The sequence below is a fragment of the Myxine glutinosa genome, chromosome 11 (genome assembly GCF_964187855.1).
Source record: "Myxine glutinosa chromosome 11, kmMyxGlut1.1, whole genome shotgun sequence".
NCBI classification, from domain to species: Eukaryota; Metazoa; Chordata; class Myxini; order Myxiniformes; family Myxinidae; genus Myxine; species Myxine glutinosa.
Genome location: NC_136271.1, coordinates 5,268,562 through 5,291,514, shown reverse-complemented (window position 1 = coordinate 5,291,514; position 22,953 = coordinate 5,268,562). Strand labels below are relative to the sequence as shown.

The 22,953-nt window shown below is 50.3% G+C and overlaps 1 protein-coding gene across 1 annotated transcript in view; it reads left to right on the top strand.

Moving 5' to 3' along the window:
• The first annotated feature begins 11,750 nt into the window (after positions 1 to 11,750).
• LOC137436372 (legumain) overlaps positions 11,751 to 22,953 on the top strand; it is a 38,870-nt gene continuing 27,667 nt past the window's right edge. Inside the window, exons 1-2 of the mRNA XM_078786365.1 lie at positions 11,751 to 11,883; positions 18,835 to 18,995. Of these exons, the coding sequence (XP_078642491.1) occupies positions 18,861 to 18,995 (135 nt within the window). The 5' untranslated portion in view covers positions 11,751 to 11,883; positions 18,835 to 18,860. The remainder of the gene's footprint in view (positions 11,884 to 18,834; positions 18,996 to 22,953) is intronic.

Sequence of the window (22,953 nt, the reverse complement as noted above, 5' to 3'; positions counted from 1 at the left end):
CCCTCAAATTTAGCTTCTAGCCCCCCCGATTTGATTTTCCAATCGCTCACTGGTACCCCTTGCTTCGTTCCTCATTGACCCCCAATTGCTCACTGGTACCCCTTGCTTCGTCCCTCATTGCCCCCAATCGCTCACTGGTACCCCTTGCTTCATCCCTCATTGCCCCCAATTGCTCACTGGTACCCCTTGCTTCGTCCCTCATTGCCCCCAATTGCTCACTGGTACCCCTTGCTTCATCCCTCATTGCCCCCAATTGGTTTTCCAATCCTACATTCCCCATTTGGATGATTGCCTGTATTTGCGCCATGAGGCCCTGCATGTCAAAGCCCGCTGGTAGCGCGGGCTCGGCTACCGCACCCACGTGTGAGGCGCCATTTTGCGTCTCTACAACCACGTGCGTGAGGGCGCCATCTTGTGCACCTGATACCCCCACAACCACATCCTCATTTCTCTCCTCCTCCATTTCCTCCCTGTGGTCCTGGGTTACCCCTAACCCCTCTTCTAATTCCCCCACCGGCATCCGGTCGCCTTGATCATCCATGGCGCGATTTTCAAATTTGGAATATTAAAATTAAATTTCGGCCCATCGAAATTTTGAGCGCACTTCAGGTCCGAATCTCGCTCCTGGCACCAATTGTTACGGATCCCAACATCGGCCTCTTCCCCCTTATCGAGGGGGGATTAATCCCCTCGTCTTATGACTGACCGACGTGGTCCCGGGGGTATGACGCCACGCCCGGTCGGCGCTGGGTAAGGTATTAGGCCCAACCGTCCTATGACCTAATTACCAGCGCCTCCCGGCACGCGAGGAAATACTCCCGCTCACGGCCACAGCGTAATGGATTGTTTGCGCCGAGCGAAGCGAACTGCGGCGTGAGACGTTTATCACAACTAAACCCGATTCCTGTGCGTCGGCCGAATCGCGCCACGTACAATCAATTTGGATACCTGTAAAGCGACCGAACGAGCATGAAGAAGAAGAAGAAGAAGGCAAAGTAGGGAATAACAGGGTTTATTATTAATTATATACAAATCATCAAAAGAACCAAGGAGGAGGAAGGATAAGAAAATAACTGGACAGAAAGAAGCAAGGAGACACAGTGCAAATATTAACTTAACTATACAAGCTGACTTAGTAAACCCCAAGACAACATGAAAGACGGACAAACGGGCAGACTCACACGATGGGGAAATTGCAGGTGGGATTGAATGCCGGCAGGACGGGGCACGGTCCAGAGAGGTTGCTTCGAGAAGGTGTCGGGGCCGGTGGCGTGATGCTGGTTTCTCCCGCGTCGATTCCGCAGTCAGCAGGGCCCAAGACGACACGAGGCAGCGCAAGCTCCAGAGCAAGGGGGCAGCACGGCGAGGCAGTCCGCGCACGTAACCATTCACGTCCGCATCTCCCTTGTCGGGGGCGTCGTCGCGGGTTTTATGCCACGCCTTCCCAAGCCATACCCACCGAGCCTGTCGTTGGTCGTTCGGGGCCCCACCCTTGATGACGAGGTGCGGGCTATGCCCTTAGGGTGGCTCCTCCCCCTTCTTCTCCGAGATTACCTCGTGGCTAATGGAGGGCGAATGCAGCAAACCCAGCAAACCTGGCACTTTGAAGATGCCATGGGGGTGTCGGAGGGACCTATCTTATTTAATTGATGCAACGCAATGAATTAGTGGACCACAGAGCCTTATACTGACATATATTAAGGACATAACTACCGAGGGGAAATCTATTATTTGCTACGTGTGTGCGATGGATTAACTAAGGGCGACCTTTGACCTTGATACTACAGAGGGTGATATTTACAAGTTTTACATCAAATTACACACACAATTCCCAAATCCTCAACAATATATATATATATATATATATATATATATATATATATATATATATATATATATATATATATATATATATATATACAGTATATATATATATAATTTCAAAACACACCGGGTCCTTAGTTGAGGTCCTCGGCATCATCCAGTTTCGGCCCTTCAACCTCGATAGTCAGCCAAGGTGGGCCAGCAGGGGCACATACGCCTCCACATGCAGCAGCTACACCGGGATGCCTACATACCCCCACCCACAGCCAGTAAGGACACAGATTATAACAACAAAACCGCCTTCACTCCCAGAATCCACAGCACCCCACTCACACACTCTCACACACCAATTATTTTTATGCGTTACACACATATATACATATTGTGTCGTATACACACATGTTATATGTGGCATGTTGTATGTATAGTGGTATGTTGTGTACACTAATTTTGTGCATGACGTATTGCACATAATTTATGAACACACGCGCGTGCGCACACACACACACGCATGTTCGCACGCCCTTATGCACAAACGTGCACATGCACACAAACACATACACACCATACACCCACACATACACTCTAACGGAGGTGGATACTTTGAGACCTGGTAGATCTCAGTTCCATCTCCTCAGTCCCACCCACGTGTGGGGATAGCGGGCAAAAACAACTTGAATGCATACACACACACACACACACACACACACACACACACACACACACACACACACACACACACACACACACACACACACACACGTGTTGTGTCAAATCAAAATGCAAAACATGTCAAGTCCCCCCGAGAAAGATAAACTTGAAAATAATCTGTAAAGGAACCCAAAATAACACAACAAAGAGGCGGATTGGATCCAAAACTTGGAAGAAAAAAAAAACTATCTAAAGGAAATGTCTCCAGTGATATTTAAAAATATAAAGATATAAAAAAACAACTGGCAAAATGCCAAACTTTAGAAGCCCAGGCCCAGATGGAATTCCAAACTTCTGGTTAAAGATACTTGATTACTAGATGCTCTCCACAATCACTTCGCTTGAGCATTCAACAACAAACTTATTCAAGGGGAGGAGACCTTGGATGAGCGGCTCATAGTCGGTAACACCTTCATCCAAAGTCTGAAAAGACCCAACCAACTACCTCACAAATATAGACCAATAACCTGTCTGCAAACAAGGTGCAAACTTCTGATAGGAATCATCACAGAAATGATAGACGATCAGCTAACAAAAGAGGCACAACAGAAGGGATGTGAAAGAGGATGCTATGGAACGGTAGATCACCTCCTACTAAACAAGGCGAGACTCGAAAATTGCAATAAAAGAAGAACAAATTTATCCACAGCATGGATAGACTACAAAAAACCTTTTAATAGTGTCCGACATTCATGGATGATAAAATGAATGCAAATGTACAAGATCAACCCCCAAATGATCAGACTGATAGAGAATGCAATGGAGCTTTGGAATACCACATAATATTACACCACTCAGAAGAAAAATGCAAGTAGTGAAATAGCAGGAGAAATAATTAAAAACACGAAATTAAAATAAGGAATTAAATTAAATTTAGAAAAAAACGAAATACTGAAATACCCGGAGTGAAGATACATTGAGGAATCTTCCAGAGAGACAGCCTATCACCCTGCCTGTTTTGCCTGGCCCTGGAACCCACGAAGCAACCTAAATTAGAGCAAGGACCTGGATGCACCCAAACATCAAATAAGAGAACGTCCAGAGGCAAAAAGGTGAATCAAATAAGAGAACGTCCAGAGACAAAAAGGTGACACATCTACGTCACATGGATAATTTAAAACTCTTATAACCAAACGACAAAAAAGTGGCAACAAAACAACAACAACAACATCATGCATTTTAAGGCCATTTTCCCTGCTAGAGCGGGGGTTAGCCTTGCGGTTCCCATGACAATCTTCTCTATTTTGCCCTATTTTCTGCATCTCTCCTTGTTAACCCCCCTTTTCTTTTTTTCTTTTTTTTTGTATACAAGATCGAGGCTCGTGAAAGAGCTAACATTAATCACACAGAAAGACAAACCGACACATAAAACATATAACATCGGGAGCGGTAGACAAGATGGGGCGAGAGGGGGAAGGACACAAACACAACATTTGAGAGCAGGGACATCGAGAGATCTGTGGGAGGGAGAGGGCTTTGGGGGGGAGGCATGGGAAGGGGGGGGGGGTGGGAGAGGTATAGAACATATGGACACTGCCAAGACTTCCAGGAAAGAAGTTGGAATTTCAAACAAGGTGGATCTGGGGTGAATTAGTGGGGGTAGAAAAGATCAAAGTTTTGGATGGGGAAAGATAAGAGATGGTGGTGAACAGCTGTTTTAAAGACCTGGAGGGAGGAGTGGGATTGAAGGGAGTGTGCGAGTTTGTTCCAGAGGCGGGAGAAAAGAGGAATGAAATGGTGAAGGTGAGCAGAGAGCCAAGATTTCGGCAGTTTAACCATCAGAGGGTTGCTGGGAGATCTTGTGCGACCTGTATGGATATTTGGGGGACAAAGCACAAAGAGAGCTGGGGGAGCAAGGCCGGAGAGGAATCGGTAGAAGACAGAAAGACCAGCTACCTGTCTGCGGTGAGTGAGTGAAAGGCCCTCGGAGATAGCTTCATCACGGGAGATTCCATTGATTCTGAAAGCTTTGGTTTCAACAGCGTGAAGCCGAGCTGGGTGTGAGGCAGGAGCACCGGCCCATAGGGGAGAACAGTATTCCATTGAGCTGCGGATGAAAGCCTTGTATGTGGTGACGAGCTCAGGTGTGCAGAGGAAGGACTTCGCACGACGGAGGATGCCCAGTCGGCGACTGGCTTTGGAAGCCAGCTTGGAAATGGCATTGTTCACATTCCCCTTGCCCGCATTTCTTCTTCCACCATCTTTAGCCAAGTCTTTCTCGGTCTTCCCCGTCCTCTACTTCCTTCTACATTCATTTCTATCACTCTTCTCAACCAGTCACTTTCATCCTTCCTCAACACATGACCAAACCATCTCAACCTGTTCCTCTTCACATCATCAATCACAGGCTCTATTCCCATCATCTTTTGCAATTCATCATTTGTCTTCCTCTCTCTCAACGATACTCCGCACATCCATCGAACCATTGGCATTTCCACCCTTTCCAGCCTTCGTTGCTGCTCTACGTTCATGACCCATGTCTCACTCCCATAAATCATAACACTTCTCACACATGCAGCATTCACCTTTCCCTTCAGTTTCAACGAAACCCCCCTCCTCACGCCACTCAGTTCCCGAAACTTCTTCCATGCACATCTCACTCTCGCAAACATTGCCAAGTCTGATCCACCTTCTCCAATCAGAATGTCTCCGAGGTAGCAAAATGTTTTCACACCTTCCAGCTTCATGCCATCTCCAAGATCCAACTCAACATTTCCTCCATCTACAGCTCCCTCTGTGCACACCTTACACTTGAATGTAGCTGCCACACTGGTTAATGACCCTCTCAGACCACTACATTTTTGATGAACCCACTCAGCGCACATTGTACATTGAATGGAGTTCACTCCGACACCCTTCCTGCACACAGCACATGGCCACTTCCCAGTTCTTTCCACCTCACCACATGCTTTACCACTTGCCATCACCTACGTCTTTCCGATATTCACCTTCAGACCTTTTGTCTCCATACATTCCTTCCACCTGTTCATCTTTTCCTTCAGTCCATCCATACTTTCCGCAATCAACACCAGATCATCTGCATACACCAACTCCCACGGTAAACCCTCCTTTACGTTCTGAGCCAGCACCTCCATCACAGCTACAAATAGTAGTGGACTTAGTACCGACCCCTGATGCACTCCCACCTTCACCTCAAACTCACCACTCTTCCCGTCCTTCGTCCTTACAGCTGTGCGCGCTCTTTTGTACATTGCCATCGCGACTCTGATCAACCATTCCTCCACTCCTAACTTCCTCAATGCCCATGTCAATACTTTGTGTGGAACCCTATCGAATGCTTTCTCCAGATCAACAAACCCAAGAAACAACTTCTTCCTCTTCTCCATGTACTTCTCCTGCAACTGCCTCACAATAAAGAGCGCGTCTGTCGTTCCTCTTCCTGGCATAAATCCAAACTGCATTTCATCGATCTTCACCTTCTTCCTTATCCTCCTCTCCAGCACCCTTTCCAATACCTTCATTCCATGCTCCAATAACTTTATCGCTCGGTACGAGCCACACTCCAGAGGGTCACCTTTCCCCTTGTATAGAGCGATGAGGGTACTCAGTTCCCAATCCACTGGAATGCGGCCTTCTTTCACCGCCAGATTACAGATCTCTGTCATTCTCTTCACATCCCAACTCCCTGCTGCCTTCAACATATCTCCCACAACTCCCGTCGGCCCTCCCGCTTTTCTACTCTTCATTGCTTTTATAGCTTCCTCAACTTCCTTCTCAGTTATCTTCTCTGCCGGTCCGAAAACTGGGTTACTCTCTATGTTGCCATCCCATTCATTCTCTGTATTCAACAGCATTTCCCTATATCTTTTCCATCTTCCTTTAATTCCATCTGGGTCCACAACGATTTGTCCCACTTCATCCTTCAAGCAACTCACCCCCATCACATCACACCTCTCTTTCGCTATCTGCTTTGTAATCCTGAATACGGCTCTCTGACCCTCTTCCGAATACAAGCGTTCTCCGAACATTTTCCTACATGCCTCCTGCGCCTTTGCTACCTCTTTCTTTGCAGCCTTCTTGGCTGCCTTATAACTTTCATGCTCTGCTTTTTCTGCTCCCGTACCCTTAGCCTTCTGCCACTCCTTTAACTTCTTCCTCTTCTCGGCAATCCTCTTTCCAACTTCATCATCCCACCACCATATTTCCGAGTGCCTCGGTGGTCCTTTTGTCCATCCACATACCTCACCAACGGCTCCCAACAGACTATCTTTCATTGACATCCAACCACTTTCAAGCTCAACCACATCATCCGCTACCCTACTCAGCCTGTCTTTTAATGCCTCCCTTACTGTCACCTCTTTCAACCTCCACACCTTCATTCTCGGTTGGTACTTCACCCGCCGAGCTCTCCTCGCACCTTTTACGCTTATGTCGCAGACAACCAAGTGGTGCTGTGAAACAGCCTCCTCCCCGGGATCACCTTTGTGTCCTGGAGGTGCCGCCTATCTTGCCTACGCACCATCAGGTAGTCAACGGTTGTTGTCGACCTACCTGACGTGTATGTAACAAGCTTATTATCCTCTTTCTGGAACTGAGTATTACAAATCAGCTCCATCAGCAAACTCCAAAATCCTTTCACCTTCTCCATTTCTCACACCATATCCGTAACCCCCATGAACTCCCTCAAAACCGTCCATACTCATTCCCACATGTCCATTAGGTCTCCTCCTACCACAACAACTTCCTTATCTTTCACGTATTCCATCAGCTTCTCTATCGCACACCAGAACCTGTCCTTCTCTTCATTGCTCCGACCAACCTGCGGAGCATATCCCGAGATGACGTTCACCAAGAGCTTTCCAATCATCATTTTCACCATCGTCAACCTATCACTCACTCTAGTCACACTCACCACACTGTCAACAAACTCCTCAGAAAACAGGACACCAACACCATTCACGCCCTCCAGGCACCCTTGCCACACAAACTTGTATTTCTGTCCCTGCCTACCCTTCACCATTCTCACACCACTTCCCTTCCCTCTCGTCTCTTGCACACAACATATGTCCACTCTTCTTCTGACCAATACTTCCACCACTTCTCCTGATCTCCCTGTCATTGTCCCTACATTCCATGTCCCAAACCTCAGAAACCGATCTCCACTTCGGGCTGTACCCTGCCCATATGTAGTTGTAATGGTCATGTTTCTCTTTTTGAGGCAATGTTTTGAAGCTGGCTGGAAACTCACCTTCATTCCATGGAAACAATATCTCTCTACTCTCAAGACTGAACTATCAAACCTGTCTACCTCCAAATCCTGGTGGCGTCTGGTCAAATCCGTTTCTGGTGTTTGTTTCCCCCTCCATCCCCTCCCTTGCCTCAAACGGCTACACAGTTGACACCGCACGTGAAAAAGCCGAATGCCTCAACTCTGTGTTTGTTTCAAAATCTTGTGACCCAAACCCATCTCTCTCTGTTCCCACCTTACCCAGTCGAACCCAGCTGCTCCTGCACTCTGTCTTTCTCTCCTGACAAGGTGGAGAAGTTTTTGTCAAACCTCAACTCTGATTCTGCAACTGGACCTGACGGCATCAGCACACAGGTCCTAAAATCCTGCTCTGCTGCTCTTTCACACCCTCTCTCTGTTCTCTTCACCCTCTCTTTTGCTCAAGGTCATCTGCCATCAGATAGAAAATCAGCCAATATTACCGCTTTACACAAGAAAGGTGCAAAAACAGATCCTTGCAACTACAGACCAATCAGCCTGCTCCCAATAATCAGCAAGGACATGGAATCAATCATCGCTTCTGACATCAAATCCTTCCTCTTCTCCAATAGCTTTATCTCTGATCATCAATTTGGATTCAGACCAGGTCATTCTACTCTAGACATGCTGCTTCTGCTGTCTCAACAATGGATGGAGGTCCTCAATGCCAAACAGGAAATCAGATCTGTGTCCCTTGACAGTTGACATATCACGTGCCTTGGATACGGTCTAGCACCCTGCCCTGCTCATCAAACTCTCCTCTTATGGTATCCATGGTAACCTCCACGCATGACTCACGGACTTCTTCTCCTGTCATAGTCAACGTGCTGCCCTGAATGGAATTCTCTCATGTCCCCCTTCCTGTTCAGGCTGGAGTTCCTCATGGCAGTGTTGTGGGCCCTGTGTTTTTTGTAGTCTTCATTAATGATCTCTCCGACGCTCTCTAGAAAATCCTCTCTATCTTTTTGATGATGACTCCACTCTCTGCTACTCCATATCCCAACCCTCACATCGGCAGGCAGCAGGCTCCTTACTCTCTGCAGACCTGGACAATATCACAAGCTGGTCATCAAGTGGAACATGTCTTTCAATCCTGACAAATCTCACACTCTCACTATGTCTCTCCGAAAAGACCGACTGGACAACCCTCCCATCCACTTTCTCAACAATCCTCGCGAAGAAGTTCTGTCACTCAAGCTTTTGGGTCTCACTATCTGCCATGATCTTTCCAGGGAAAACCACATTTCCAAGCTGGCCTCCAAGGGCAGCGTCCAAAGTTTTCCTTTCCTGGGAAAACCTGCCCAACTGGGCATTCTCCGTTGTGTGAAGTCTTTCTTTGGCACTTTTGAGCTCCTCACCACGTACAAAGCTTTCATCCGCAGCTTGATGGAATACTGCTCTCCCCTCCGGGCTGGTGCTCCTGCCTCGCACCTAGCTCGGCTTCATGCAGTTGAAACCAAAGCGTGCAGAATCATTGGAATCTCCCGCGATGAAGCTGATTCTGAGGGCCTTTCACTCTCTCACCGCATGCAGGTAGGTGGACTTTGTCTTCTACAGACTCCTCTCCGGCCTAGCTTCCTCTGCTCTGTCTATGCTCTGTCCCTCAAATATTACTGTGGGATGCACAGCAACCCTCTTCTGGTGAAACTGCTAAAATCAAGACTCTCTATTCACCTTCACTCTTTCATTCCTCTTTTCTCCTGCCTCTGGAACAAACTCCCACACTCTTCAATCCCTCTCCTCCCTCCAAGTATTCAAAACAGCTGTTCACCACCACTCTCTTATCTTCCCCCATCGAAAACCTTGATCTTTTCTACCCCCCGTTAATGCACCCCAAATCCACCTCCTTTGAATTCCTTGTTTTCTTTCCTTATAGCCACTGAAGTGTCCATTATGTTTTTCCCGTGTACTCCGCCCCAGCCCTCTCTCTCCCTCTTGTCTCCTGCTCTCTTTATTGTATGTTCTATGTGTTAGCTCTCATTTGAGCCTAGACTATGTATACAAAAACTATGTATATTGTTATGAATTTCGGGTAGGGGGGGGGGGGGAATATCTAGATCCAGGTAGATCTGCATAGGTCGGTGCTCCGATGATCATGATAGAAGAACCATCTTGATGCACAGTAAGTCATGGAACTGTAGCCCGGATGTCGAATAAGTTGGATATTTGTCCCTGTTACGAGGGGGCAGGGTATGCTAATTAGTTTGGGGATTGTGGGTAAAATTCCCTTGTATGTCATCCCCCCTGTCGCTATCCAATTGTCCCTTTTGACACCACACCATAGACAATCAGCTAGGCCCTTAGCTGCACACGTTAATTCTTTTCGTTCCACCACAATAAGACTTACAGGAAGAACAGGCAGGAAGCCAGATCGGGGCACCGCCGATGGGGCCGCAGCCAGCCACATCACCAGCTGGCCACTGATTGTTGGAAGGAAGGTGGAATGAAGCAGCAGAACTGATTGGCGAGTTGTGGCATGAGACAGACCGTGACACGTCCATTGGTGGAGAGAGCGCTGATGTCACACCGCGAGTGACAAAACGACTTGCTCGCCGGCATTTTCTTCTTCTCGTTTTGGCCTCCTTCCTGCCCGGACCCCTTTTCCCTTTGCTGCCTCGTGATTCCGCTCCCTCGACCGCTTACCATTTTTCGCCACCTTTGCCCTCGACTCTCTCTCTTCCCTGTTGAAAACATTGGGTGCATTGCGGTTCCGGGCCGAGTCCAGGAAGATGTGGACGGATCCAGGCAAGGCCGGAGGAGCGAGCTGACATGACCTGTTTGAGTCGCGCGGAAGGCCTGTGGCACGCCGGCAGACGAGACCGGGGCAAACGGGTGGCTCATTGGGGCCTGGCAGCGCGCGAACAAGGTGACTGAGGCCTCCTTCCCGCCAAGCACGGAGCCGTGTCCGGACGGCGTGTTTGGGGCCTGGACGACTGCAGACAGAGATAACTCGCATTCACAAAAATAACAGTTCCTTCAATTTATTCTCTTTCCTCGTCCGTGTGCAAATCTGTGTGTAGGAGCGCTCATTCGGGAATTTAGTTATCGTCGCGTCCTTTGTTATCGGGTTTCGTTAATAAATATTCTTTTTGTACAATCTAAATTCCGTGTTCGTGTGAGTTTAATTGTTTGCAGGGGTGAAGACGCCTGCAGCCGTGAAGGTAAGTTGGCATTCTTCATTCCATCTCGCATATGATCAGCCATCAATGGGAAACGCCTCCAAGTAAGCTCAAATCCATCTGTGGATGCTCTGTCTTAACTGAGAGCCGTCCACACGACAATATATGTAATTAGCCTGGTGTTGGCTTAGCGGTTAGGGTGCTGATCCTGATGTTCAAATGCCGGTCGATCGTTGAATTAACACCAGGGGGGTTCACTCAGCCTGTCATCCTTCCGAGGTCAGCAAATTGAGTACCAGTTTGCTGGGATGAATGAGCAATTTGGGTATCTTGCATCGGAGTGGCGACCCATCCAGGATTGTCCCCAATGGCCAAGAAAACTGCTTCGGCAGCCATATGCATCTTCACGGTGCAAAAAGGAATGGTCATCATCATCATATATATTTTTGGTGCCCCTTTATGTGAACTTTTCATTACTTGGTTCCTCCTAAGAACACAAGGGTAGTCCAGTATGCACACGAGATTTTTTTGAATGCCCCTTATTTTCTATCATCTGGCATCTTCCACAAGCTATGGAATGTCCCTTATTTTCTAGAGTTTGTCACATCACACATACCATTATAAAGAGGCCTTTTCTATGGCCCTGGCATTTTTCCCAAGAATAAACATGAAGGGTGCACCCGAGCACATGCTTGCAGTCTGTAAGTATGCCCACTAATATACAAGTATAAAATATCACTTTTTTCTCTGTGGGTGTGAAAGGTAATGTTTCAATGTAATTGAAAGCGATTTTTAGTATATCACGCACACAGTGGAAGGATATTAATGTTTATGTCCCCAATGAGTCACTGATCAATGTTGTTTATTGCACTCCAAGGTTGATCTATCCTCTTTTTCCACCCAGATGGGCTTTTCCCCCCAGGTCCCAGGTTCCTATATAAACGAGCCGTCCTCACCTCCTCTGTTATTGTGACGAGACGTCATCACGATCACAGTGTGCACGTGAGTAATAAAATAAACACTTGTACATTTATTTATAATGTTTACAATATTTATGTATTTCAGAAAATAATCTCCGGTCTGAAGGACATGAAATAAATTATAGATTTTGGATCAACTTTGTGTCCTGTTTGGTGTTCCCATCTGAGTCAATGACTTGTGATGCTGGGATTCCAGGCTCACATTCCATGTACTATGAGGTTGTGTCCTGTTTGGTGTTCCCATCTGAGTGCATAACTCGTGATGCTGGGATTCCAGGCTCAAATTCCATGTACTGTGAGGTTGTGTCCTGTTTGGTGTTCCCATCTAAAGACATGACTAGTGTAATGCAGGCTCAAATTCCATGCACTGTGAGGTTTTGTCGTGTTTGGTGTTCCCATCTGAGTACATGACTCGTGATTCTGGGATTCCAGGCTCAAATTCCATGTACTGTGAGGTTTTGTCGTGTTTGGTGTTCCCATGTGAGTACATGACTCGTGATTCTGGGATTCCAGGCTCAAATTCCATGCACTGTGAGGTTTTGTCGTGTTTGGTGTTCCCATCTGAGTACATGACTCGTGATTCTGGGATTCCAGGCTCAAATTCCATGTACTGTGAGATTTTGTACTGTTTGGTGTTCCCATCTGAGTACATGACTCGTGATGCTGGAATTCCAGGCTCAAATTCCATGTACTGTGAGGTTTTGTCATGTTTGGTGTTCCCATCTGAGTACATAACTCGTGATGCTGGCTCACATTCCATGTACTGTGAGGTTGTGTCCTGTTTGGTGTTCCCATCTGAGTGCATAACTCGTGATGCTGGGATTCCAGGCTCAAATTCCATGTACTGTGAGGTTGTGTCCTGTTTGGTGTTCCCATCTGAGTACATGACTCGTGATGCTGGTATTCCAGGCTCACATTCCATGTACTGTGAGTTTGTGTCCTGTTTGGTGTTCCCATCTGAGTACATGACTCGTGATGCTGGGATTCCAGGCTCACATTCCATGTACTGTGAGGTTGTGTCCTGTTTGGTGTTCCCATCTGAGTACATGACTCGTGATGCTGGAAATCCAGGCTCAAATTCCATGTACTGTGAGGTTGTGTCCTGTTTGGTGTTCCCATCTGAGTACATGACTCGTGATGCTGGGATTCCAGGCTCACATTCCATGTACTGTGAGGTTTTGACCTGTTTGGTGTTCCCATCTGAGTACATGACTCGTGATGCTGGGATTCCAGGCTCACATTCCATGTACTGTGAGGTTTTGACCTGTTTGGTGTTCCCATCTGAGTACATGACTCGTGATGCTGGGGTTCCAGGCTCAAATTCCATGTACTTGTCCAAGTACAGTTGCTCACAATGTCGTTTTTTTTCAGTTCGATTTATGCATAATTTCCACCATTCGCCTAAACTCGTTCGAAAAATTAGTGGTTGCTGTTCTGTAAATACCGTATTTTATTTCAAGTATTGAAGGGTCTCATTAGGCCATGGTACACACCACACAACACACACACACACACACACACACACACACATGCTTTGAAATGGCTAAGAAGAGGTCAGCTCAAATGGGATCGAGCACAATTCATTATTAATTCTCAAGACCAAGGACACGACACCAATGGCTTTAAAAAGATGGCAGGACTGAGTCAATCGGACAAGTGTAGGTTCCGCAAGGTAGAAACAGAAAGTACGAGTCGCCTCCTATCGGGATGTAAGAAAAACTCATGTCAGAGCAGCTGTACATCCAAAGGCACAACAAAGTATGTAGAGTAATCCACTTACACATTCAATGCAGCGATACTCTAAAATCAGATAACATTTTGAAATGACAACTTCTCACATGTTTCTTTACATTCGATCTTCAGATGGAACATGTAATGTAACTTAAAGGATTAAAGCATATAACCTGTCCAATTATAATATCAATATAATATCAATAATATCACTTATTTAATATACCTGTGCATTATATCAATAAAGTATTAATAAATAAATGTATTATCAATAAATATTTGATAATAAATTATTATTAATATAAAGCGCGGCGTTATGCGCGCTGCTCGCGAGCAAGGAGGAAGTGGACAAGCGGTAACTTATAAGCGTCTTTATTTCAGGAGCTCACTGTAACACTGGCGCGCTCCGGGCTGCGCGCCTGGTGTATATCATGAGGCCACGCCTACCCCTCGGGCGTGGCCACCGCCCACTTGGTGCGCGGAATGATGTCACCACGCCAGTGGGCTTTTGTGTCCGCCACACGCGCCCCCCCAGAATTCCCGCGCACCTGGAGGGCCAGTTTGCGGGGCAGACGAATGACCCGGCTGAAGCGCCCCCTGGCGATCGGCGGCGTCCGGGGTGCAGGGATGCCAGGTGGGATGCCCCTGGCTGCCCCTGGGATGGGTGCAGGACCGGGGGGCGGCGTGGCGGCGGGGCTGGGCGGTGCCGGGGGTCCGCCCGCAGGGGGGCGGCCCCGACGTGGGGGTCGGGCCACTGGCGGTGGATGGTCCACGTCGAGGTGGGCCGACTTGAGGCGGTCCACCGAAACGCGGTCAGGAGTACCGCCGATGTCCAGGGTGAAGTGCTTCGCCCCGGTCTCCAGCACGCGGAAAGGCCCGTCGTACGGGGGCCGCAGTGGTGTCCGGTGGGCATCGTGGCGGACGAAGACGTACTCCGCCGTGCGAAGCTCCGGGGTGACGTGCGTCGGTGGGTGCCCGTGGCATGCCGTTGGCACCGGGGCGAACCTCTGGGCGGTCTCTTGCAGAGCGGAGCGCTGCTGTGCCGCGGACCATGGTGCCGTGGAGTCGGGGAGGAACTCGCCCGGCACCCGCAGCGGTTGCCCGAAGACAAACTCCGCCGCGGATGCGCGCAGGTCCTCCTTGGGCGCCGTCCGGAGGCCCAGCAGGACCCAGGGGAGCCTTTCGACCCAGCCGCCGTCGCGGAGGGTGGCCCGGAGCGCGGCCTTCAATGAGCGGTGAAATTGCTCACACAGGCCGTTAGCCTGGGGGTGGTAGGCCGTGGTTCGGTGCAGCCGGACCCCGAGCCCCTGCGCGACCGCCCCCCAGAGCTCCGAGGTGAACTGGGGGCCGCGGTCGGACGAGATGTCTGAGGGGGTGCCGAACCGGGCGACCCAGGTGGCGATGAAAGCCTGCGCGACATCGGCCGCCATTGTCGACGCCAAGGGCACGGCCTCCGGCCACCAGGTGGTGCGGTCCACCATGGTGAGGACGTAGGTGAAACCCCGTGAGGGGGGCAGAGGTCCCACCAGGTCCACGTGGACGTGGTCAAACCGGCGTTCCGGCACCGTGAACGGGGCCAATGGGGCCTGGGTGTGCCGGTGCACCTTGGCGCGCTGGCACGCGAGGCACATCCTGGCCCAGCCGCGGACGGCCTTCCGGAGGCCATGCCAGACGAACTTGTCGGCGATCAGCCTTTGGGAGGCCCTCACGCCCGGGTGGGACAGGCCGTGGATGGCGTCAAACACCTGGCGCTGCCAGCCCGTGGGCACGATGTGGCGAGGACGCCCGAGGGAGACGTCGCACAAGAGGGCCGCGCCCGCGCCGTCGAACGGCACCTCGGTGACGCGGAGGCCCGTAACGGCGGTCCGCAAGGCCTGGACGTCGGGGTCAGCGGCCTGGTCCGCTGCCATCCGGGCATAGTCGATGCCGAGGTGGACTGCATGGGCGATGGCCCGGGAAAGGCAATCCGCCACCGGGGTTGTCCTTCCCCGCGACGTGCTGGATGTCCGTCGTGTACTCGGACACGGCCGAGAGGTGACGCTGCTGCCGGGCCAACCATGGCTCGGTGACCTTGCCCATCGCGAAGATCAGCGGCTTGTGGTCGACGTAGGCAGTGAACGCACGGCCCTCGAGCAGATGGCGGAAGTGCCTGACCGCCAAGTGAAGCCCGAGCAACTCGCGGTCGAAGGTACTGTAATGGCGTTTCGGGCGGGCGAAGCTGCCGGCTAAAGAACGCCAGCGGTTGCCAAGGTCCACGCACCCATTGCTCGTGCACCGCGCCCACCGCGTAGTCCGAGGCATCGGTGGTGAGGGCGATCGGTGCATCGGGCGCCGGGTGCGCGAGCATGGTGGCGTTAGCCAAGGCGAGCTTCACGCCCGTGAACGCCGTGTCCATCTGCTCGGTCCAGGTAACGTCACCTTTGCCCGGCTTACCTCGGAGAGCTTCGTGCAGGGGGCGCAGGAGCTGGGCGATACGGGGCAGGAACCGATGGTAAAAGTTCACCATGCCCAGGAACTCCTGCAGCCCTCTGATCGTGCGGGGGCGCGGAAACCCCTTCACCGCCTCCACCTTGGCCGGCAGGGGGACGGCTCCATGCCTGGTGACACGGTGCCCCAGAAAATCGATTATGGCGGCGCCGAACCGGCACTTTGCGGGGTTCACAATCAGGCCATGCTGGCCCAGGCGTTCGAAGAGTGTGCGGAGGTGGCGTAGGTGCTCTTCGCGGGATGCACTGACGACGAGGATATCGTCCAGGTAGACGTAGACAAAATCCAAGTCGCGCAGGATGCTGTCCATCAGTCGCTGGAACGCCTGAGCCGCATTCTTCAGACCGAAGGGCATGCGCAGGAACTCGAAGAGTCCGAATGGCGTGATGACCGCCGTCTTCGGGACGTCCTCCGGCCTGATGGGGACCTGATGGTAGCCGCGTATGAGGTCCACCTTCGAGAAGAAGGACATGCCCGCCAAACGGGCGGAAAAGTCCTGAATGTGGGGGACGTGGTAGCGGTCGGGAGTCGTGGCATCATTGAGACGGCGATAGTCCCCGCACGGTCGCCATCCCCCGCCGGGCTTCGGCACGATGTGCAGCGGCGACGCCCAAGCGCTCTCTGAGCGCCGAACGATGCCGAGTCGCTCCAGGGTAGCGAACGCCGCTTTTGCCACCGCCAGCTGAGGCGGCGTGCCCGGGCGTAGACCGGTGGCCCGACGGTGGGGATGTGATGGGCCACCCCGTGCTTGACGGCCCCCGCCGAGAAGGTGGGCCGCGTGAGGGCCGGGAAGCCGGCAAGGAGGCGGGTGAATGCGTCCGCTGCCGGAAGCGTACAGACCAACGTGGCCGGAACCGAACCGTTTGGCAAGCCGCTTGGCAAGCCACTCGTTGAGCTGCTCGCCGAGCTGGGCAACGCACAAGCGAGCGAGCTGAACGTCTCGGCCTGGACAAGACGTCTGCGCTTGACGTCGACCAGGAGCCCATTAGCGCACAGGAAGTCCGCGCCAAGCAGTGCCATGGGCACGTCGGCGGTGACGAACGTCCATCGGAAAACCTGCCCTCCGAACCGCAGAGAGAGGCAGCGTTTTCCGTACGTACGGATGGGCGTCCCGTTCGCGGCAAGCAGCGCGGGGCCCCCACCCGCGGCGTGCTTGTCTGACGTGCCGGCGGGAACGACACTCACCTGCGCTCCCGTGTCGCACAGGTAACGGCGCCTGGAGAAGGTGTCCGTTATGAACAGCAGGCTTCTCGAACGGCCGGCGCTCATCGCCACTATTGAGCGCCGGCCCGGGCGTTTCCCGACCTGTTGAAGGAGCATGGCGGATGACACTGCCGAGCTTCGTGGCCGAACTTGGCGTGGAACCAGCACCAGGTGGTGGAGCTGGGGGAGCGCGGCTGGCTCCGCCAGGCCGGTGGAGTTGGCGGGTTTCCCCGCGGTGGCGGTTTTCGCTGCGGCGGTGGGCGGGGCGTGGCGGCGGTCACGAGGTGCGTATCAGCATGCTGCGTATGCTGTATAAGCTGATGCTGTGGATCAGCAGCATCAGCAGCATTAGCAGCATCAGCCACGAGGGCCGTGACGGCCACGCCGACTCTCGCCCGCGTTTCCGAAGCGGCGAAGTACTTGTCCGCCTCGGCCGCCAATGCTCGGGGTTCCGTTAGCCCGGTCCCGGCCAACGCGAGGCGAACCTGCGCTGGAAGTTGGCGATGGAAAAGCACCCGGAATAGAGAACCGGGGGCTTCGTCGCCCAACAGTGACAGCATATGGTCCATTCGGACCGACGGGCGCGTATCACCGAGCTCGGGGAGATCCAGGAGGCGGTCGGCCCGTGCGTCGTCCGTGAGGCCGAACGTGGCTAGGAGTAGCCGCTTGAGTGCCTCGTACTTGTGGCCGTCCGGTGGGTGGCGAAGGACGGACACAACTCGAGCGGCCGTGCCGGGCCCGAGGGAGGCGACGACGTGGCAATAGCGCGTGTCATCGCCGGTGAGGCGCCGAAGCTGAAATTGGGCTTCGGCCTGGACGAACCAGACTTCGGCCTGAGCCTCCCAAAATTCGGGAAGTTTGATGAAGTTGGCCATGGTAATGGCGTCGCGTGTGGAAGGATCGCTCCGGCAGATCCAACGTCGAGGGGGTCACCAGTAAAGCGCGGTGTTACGTGCGCTGCTTGCGAGCAAGGAGGAAGCGGACAAGCGGTAACTTATAAGCGTCTTTATTTCAGGAGCTCACTGTAACACTGGCGCGCTCCGGGCTGCGCGCCCGGTGTATATCATGAGGCCACGCCTACCCCTCGGGCGTGGCCACCGCCCACTTGGTGCGCGGAATGATGTCACCACGCCAGTGGGCTTTTGTGTCCGCCACAAATATATATATATATATATATATATATATATATATATATATATATATATATATATATATATTATTATTATTATTATTATTATCAATAATATTGTATGTATTATCAATAAATATTAATAATATTTATATTAATTAATATATCAGGTATAATATCAATTTATCTCCATACCTGCGCTCCATACTTTGGTCTTCCAAGGAGAGTATCGTCTTTGTTGGTCTAACTCTAAATATGATATCGATCATTTTCATATATTACATAATGGTGAAGAATTTGTATCACAAGTTCATCAGGAATTGAAAAACTTTGTGTCAAAACCAGGTGAATGTTTAAGGTGAATTCCCATTGGTTGTGCCTTCATGATTACACCTGATACCTTGTGGGTTCGCTGGCTTGCAGACATCCGTTTGGGACTGCTGAGAATCATGGCGCAGGTGTTTCTGTTAGGTGCTGTGGTAGTGTGCTCACTTCTGCTGCTGAACGAGGCCCAGGCAGCACAAGGAAAGAACTGGGTTGTGATCGTCGCTGGTTCCAATGGCTGGTATAATTATCGACACCAGGTGTGCTTTATATCAACTCGCAGCACCAATACCTACAGGCCTACACCGTGTCGGTTATTGTTTCTGTCCACATAGTCGAGGCTCGTGGAAGAGCTCGAATATTTCAGAATTGTGCTCATACATTGAAAGAGTGTGATGTAAAAGGAACTTGGACATTTGGGCCATCATACCTGTGCTTTATCAATACCACATGAATTTAATCTATCAGTTTATCTACCTTGTGTAAGTAGGTGGAGGGGATCAATGATTAGATGTGAGTAGCAGCAGATATTTGTCTCGTTCGCAAATTGTTATAATCATATCTTTTAACCCTTATTGCCTCATCGTATTATTGGTAGACTGGCAGAATATGTACGAGGTGTGCGCGTTGCTCACCTAACCTTAAGCTATCTCACCTTGGTTCGAATCTCAACCTCGTCATAAACTAGTTTCGCACACAGAGCGATACATCATTGTGTGTGTCGTCCCTCGGATGGACGTGTAACTAGGCGTCTCACCTGTTAGCGCCAGGTGGTGCACGTTAAAAATCACACGGCGTCCTTGGGGAAGAGTAGGCGAGTTATCGCCAGCACTTCAGCTCGTTTCCAAATTCCAAACCACCTTAAGTCGAACGTCAGGCCTAGCCAACAGGTTCGTGAAAGTCTTGAACCCAAAAACCGTTTTTTTTTTTACATATTATCATGTGGTTGTGTTGACCTTGTCTTTAACACCTCACTTGTATGGGTAGGTTCGTCCACTTACCTCACTTGTATGGGTAGGTTCGTCCACTTACCTCACTTGTATGGGTAGGTTCGTCCACTTACCTCACTTGTATGGGTAGGTTCGTCCACTTACCTCACTTGTATGAGTAGGTTCGTCCACTTACCTCACTTGTATGGGTAGGTTCGTCCACTTACCTCACTTGTATGGGTAGGTTCGTCCACTTACCTCACTTGTATGGGTAGGTTCGTCCACTTACCTCACTTGTATGGGTAGGTTCGTCCACTTACCTCACTTGTATGAGTAGGTTCGTCCACTTACCTCACTTGTATGAGTAGGTTCGTCCACTTACCTCACTTGTATGGGTAGGTTCGTCCACTTACCTCACTTGTATGAGTAGGTTCGTCCACTTACCTCACTTGTATGGGTAGGTTCGTGCACTTACCTCACTTGTATGGGTAGGTTCGTCCACTTACCTCACTTGTATGGGTAGGTTCGTCCACTTACCTCACTTGTATGGGTAGGTTCGTCCACTTACCTCACTTGTATGAGTAGGTTCGTCCACTTACCTCACTTGTATGAGTAGGTTCGTCCACTTACCTCACTTGTATGGGTAGGTTCGTCCACTTACCTCACTTGTATGAGTAGGTTCGTCCACTTACCTCACTTGTATGGGTAGGTTCGTCCACTTACCTCACTTGTATGAGTAGGTTCGTCCACTTACCTCACTTGTATGAGTAGGTTCGTCCACTTACCTCACTTGTATGAGTAGGTTCGTCCACTTACCTCACTTGTATGGGTAGGTTCGTCCACTTACCTCACTTGTATGGGTAGGTTCGTCCACTTACCTCACTTGTATGGGTAGGTTCGTCCACTTACCTCACTTGTATGGGTAGGTTCGTGCACTTACCTCACTTGTATGGGTAGGTTCGTCCACTTACCTCACTTGTATGGGTAGGTTCGTCCACTTACCTCACTTGTATGGGTAGGTTCGTCCACTTACCTCACTTGTATGGGTAGGTTCGTCCACTTACCTCACTTGTATGAGTAGGTTCGTGCACTTACCTCACTTGTATGGGTAGGTTCGTCCACTTACCTCACTTGTATGGGTAGGTTCGTCCACTTACCTCACTTGTATGAGTAGGTTCGTCCACTTACCTCACTTGTATGGGTAGGTTCGTGCACTTACCTCACTTGTATGGGTAGGTTCGTCCACTTACCTCACTTGTATGGGTAGGTTCGTCCACTTACCTCACTTGTATGGGTAGGTTCGTCCACTTACCTCACTTGTATGGGTAGGTTCGTGCACTTACCTCACTGGTATGGGTAGGTTCGTCCACTTGCCTCACTTGTATGGGTAGGTTCGTCCACTTACCTCACTTGTATGGGTAGGTTCGTCCACTTACCTCACTTGTATGAGTAGGTTCGTCCACTTACCTCACTTGTATGGGTAGGTTCGTCCACTTACCTCACTTGTATGGGTAGGTTCGTCCACTTACCTCACTTGTATGAGTAGGTTCGTCCACTTACCTCACTTGTATGGGTAGGTTCGTGCACTTACCTCACTTGTATGGGTAGGTTCGTCCACTTACCTCACTTGTATGGGTAGGTTCGTCCACTTACCTCACTTGTATGGGTAGGTTCGTCCACTTACCTCACTTGTATGGGTAGGTTCGTGCACTTACCTCACTTATATGGGTAGGTTCGTCCACTTACCTCACTTGTATGGGTAGGTTCGTCCACTTACCTCACTTGTATGGGTAGGTTCGTCCACTTACCTCACTTGTATGAGTAGGTTCGTCCACTTACCTCACTTGTATGGGTAGGTTCGTCCACTTACCTCACTTGTATGGGTAGGTTCGTCCACTTACCTCACTTGTATGAGTAGGTTCGTCCACTTACCTCACTTGTATGAGTAGGTTCGTCCACTTACCTCACTTGTATGGGTAGGTTCGTCCACTTACCTCACTTGTATGGGTAGGTTCGTCCACTTACCTCACTTGTATGAGTAGGTTCGTCCACTTACCTCACTTGTATGAGTAGGTTCGTCCACTTACCTCACTTGTATGGGTAGGTTCGTCCACTTACCTCACTTGTATGAGTAGGTTCGTCCACTTACCTTACTTGTATGGGTAGGTTCGTCCACTTACCTCACTTGTATGAGTAGGTTCGTCCACTTACCTCACTTGTATGAGTAGGTTCGTCCACTTACCTCACTTGTATGAGTAGGTTCGTCCACTTACCTCACTTGTATGGGTAGGTTCGTCCACTTACCTCACTTGTATGGGTAGGTTCGTCCACTTACCTCACTTGTATGGGTAGGTTCGTCCACTTACCTCACTTGTATGGGTAGGTTCGTGCACTTACCTCACTTGTATGGGTAGGTTCGTCCACTTACCTCACTTGTATGGGTAGGTTCGTCCACTTACCTCACTTGTATGGGTAGGTTCGTCCACTTACCTCACTTGTATGGGTAGGTTCGTCCACTTACCTCACTTGTATGAGTAGGTTCGTGCACTTACCTCACTTGTATGGGTAGGTTCGTCCACTTACCTCACTTGTATGGGTAGGTTCGTCCACTTACCTCACTTGTATGAGTAGGTTCGTCCACTTACCTCACTTGTATGGGTAGGTTCGTGCACTTACCTCACTTGTATGGGTAGGTTCGTCCACTTACCTCACTTGTATGGGTAGGTTCGTCCACTTACCTCACTTGTATGGGTAGGTTCGTCCACTTACCTCACTTGTATGGGTAGGTTCGTGCACTTACCTCACTTGTATGGGTAGGTTCGTCCACTTACCTCACTTGTATGGGTAGGTTCGTCCACTTACCTCACTTGTATGGGTAGGTTCGTCCACTTACCTCACTTGTATGAGTAGGTTCGTCCACTTACCTCACTTGTATGGGTAGGTTCGTCCACTTACCTCACTTGTATGGGTAGGTTCGTCCGCTACCTATATAAGAGAGCCGTTGGTGTGTGTGTGTATCAACATTTTTCTCAGAGATGGCTGAACGGATCTTCGTCAAACTTTCAGAGGTCCATCAGTGAGGGATTGGGAGTGTTTTTTTTTTTTGGGGGGGGGGGGGGGGGGGTGGGATAAATTTTAAAAAAAAAAGTTCGTTCTTTTGGAATTTTTTTTAAAATCTCTTTATCGTGCCGAAGCCTTTTTGATTAATGACAGTTATATACAAGTAAACATTCGCATAAATAAATACAAAACAGTCACCAGACATTTGAACACAAATATTAAAACAATT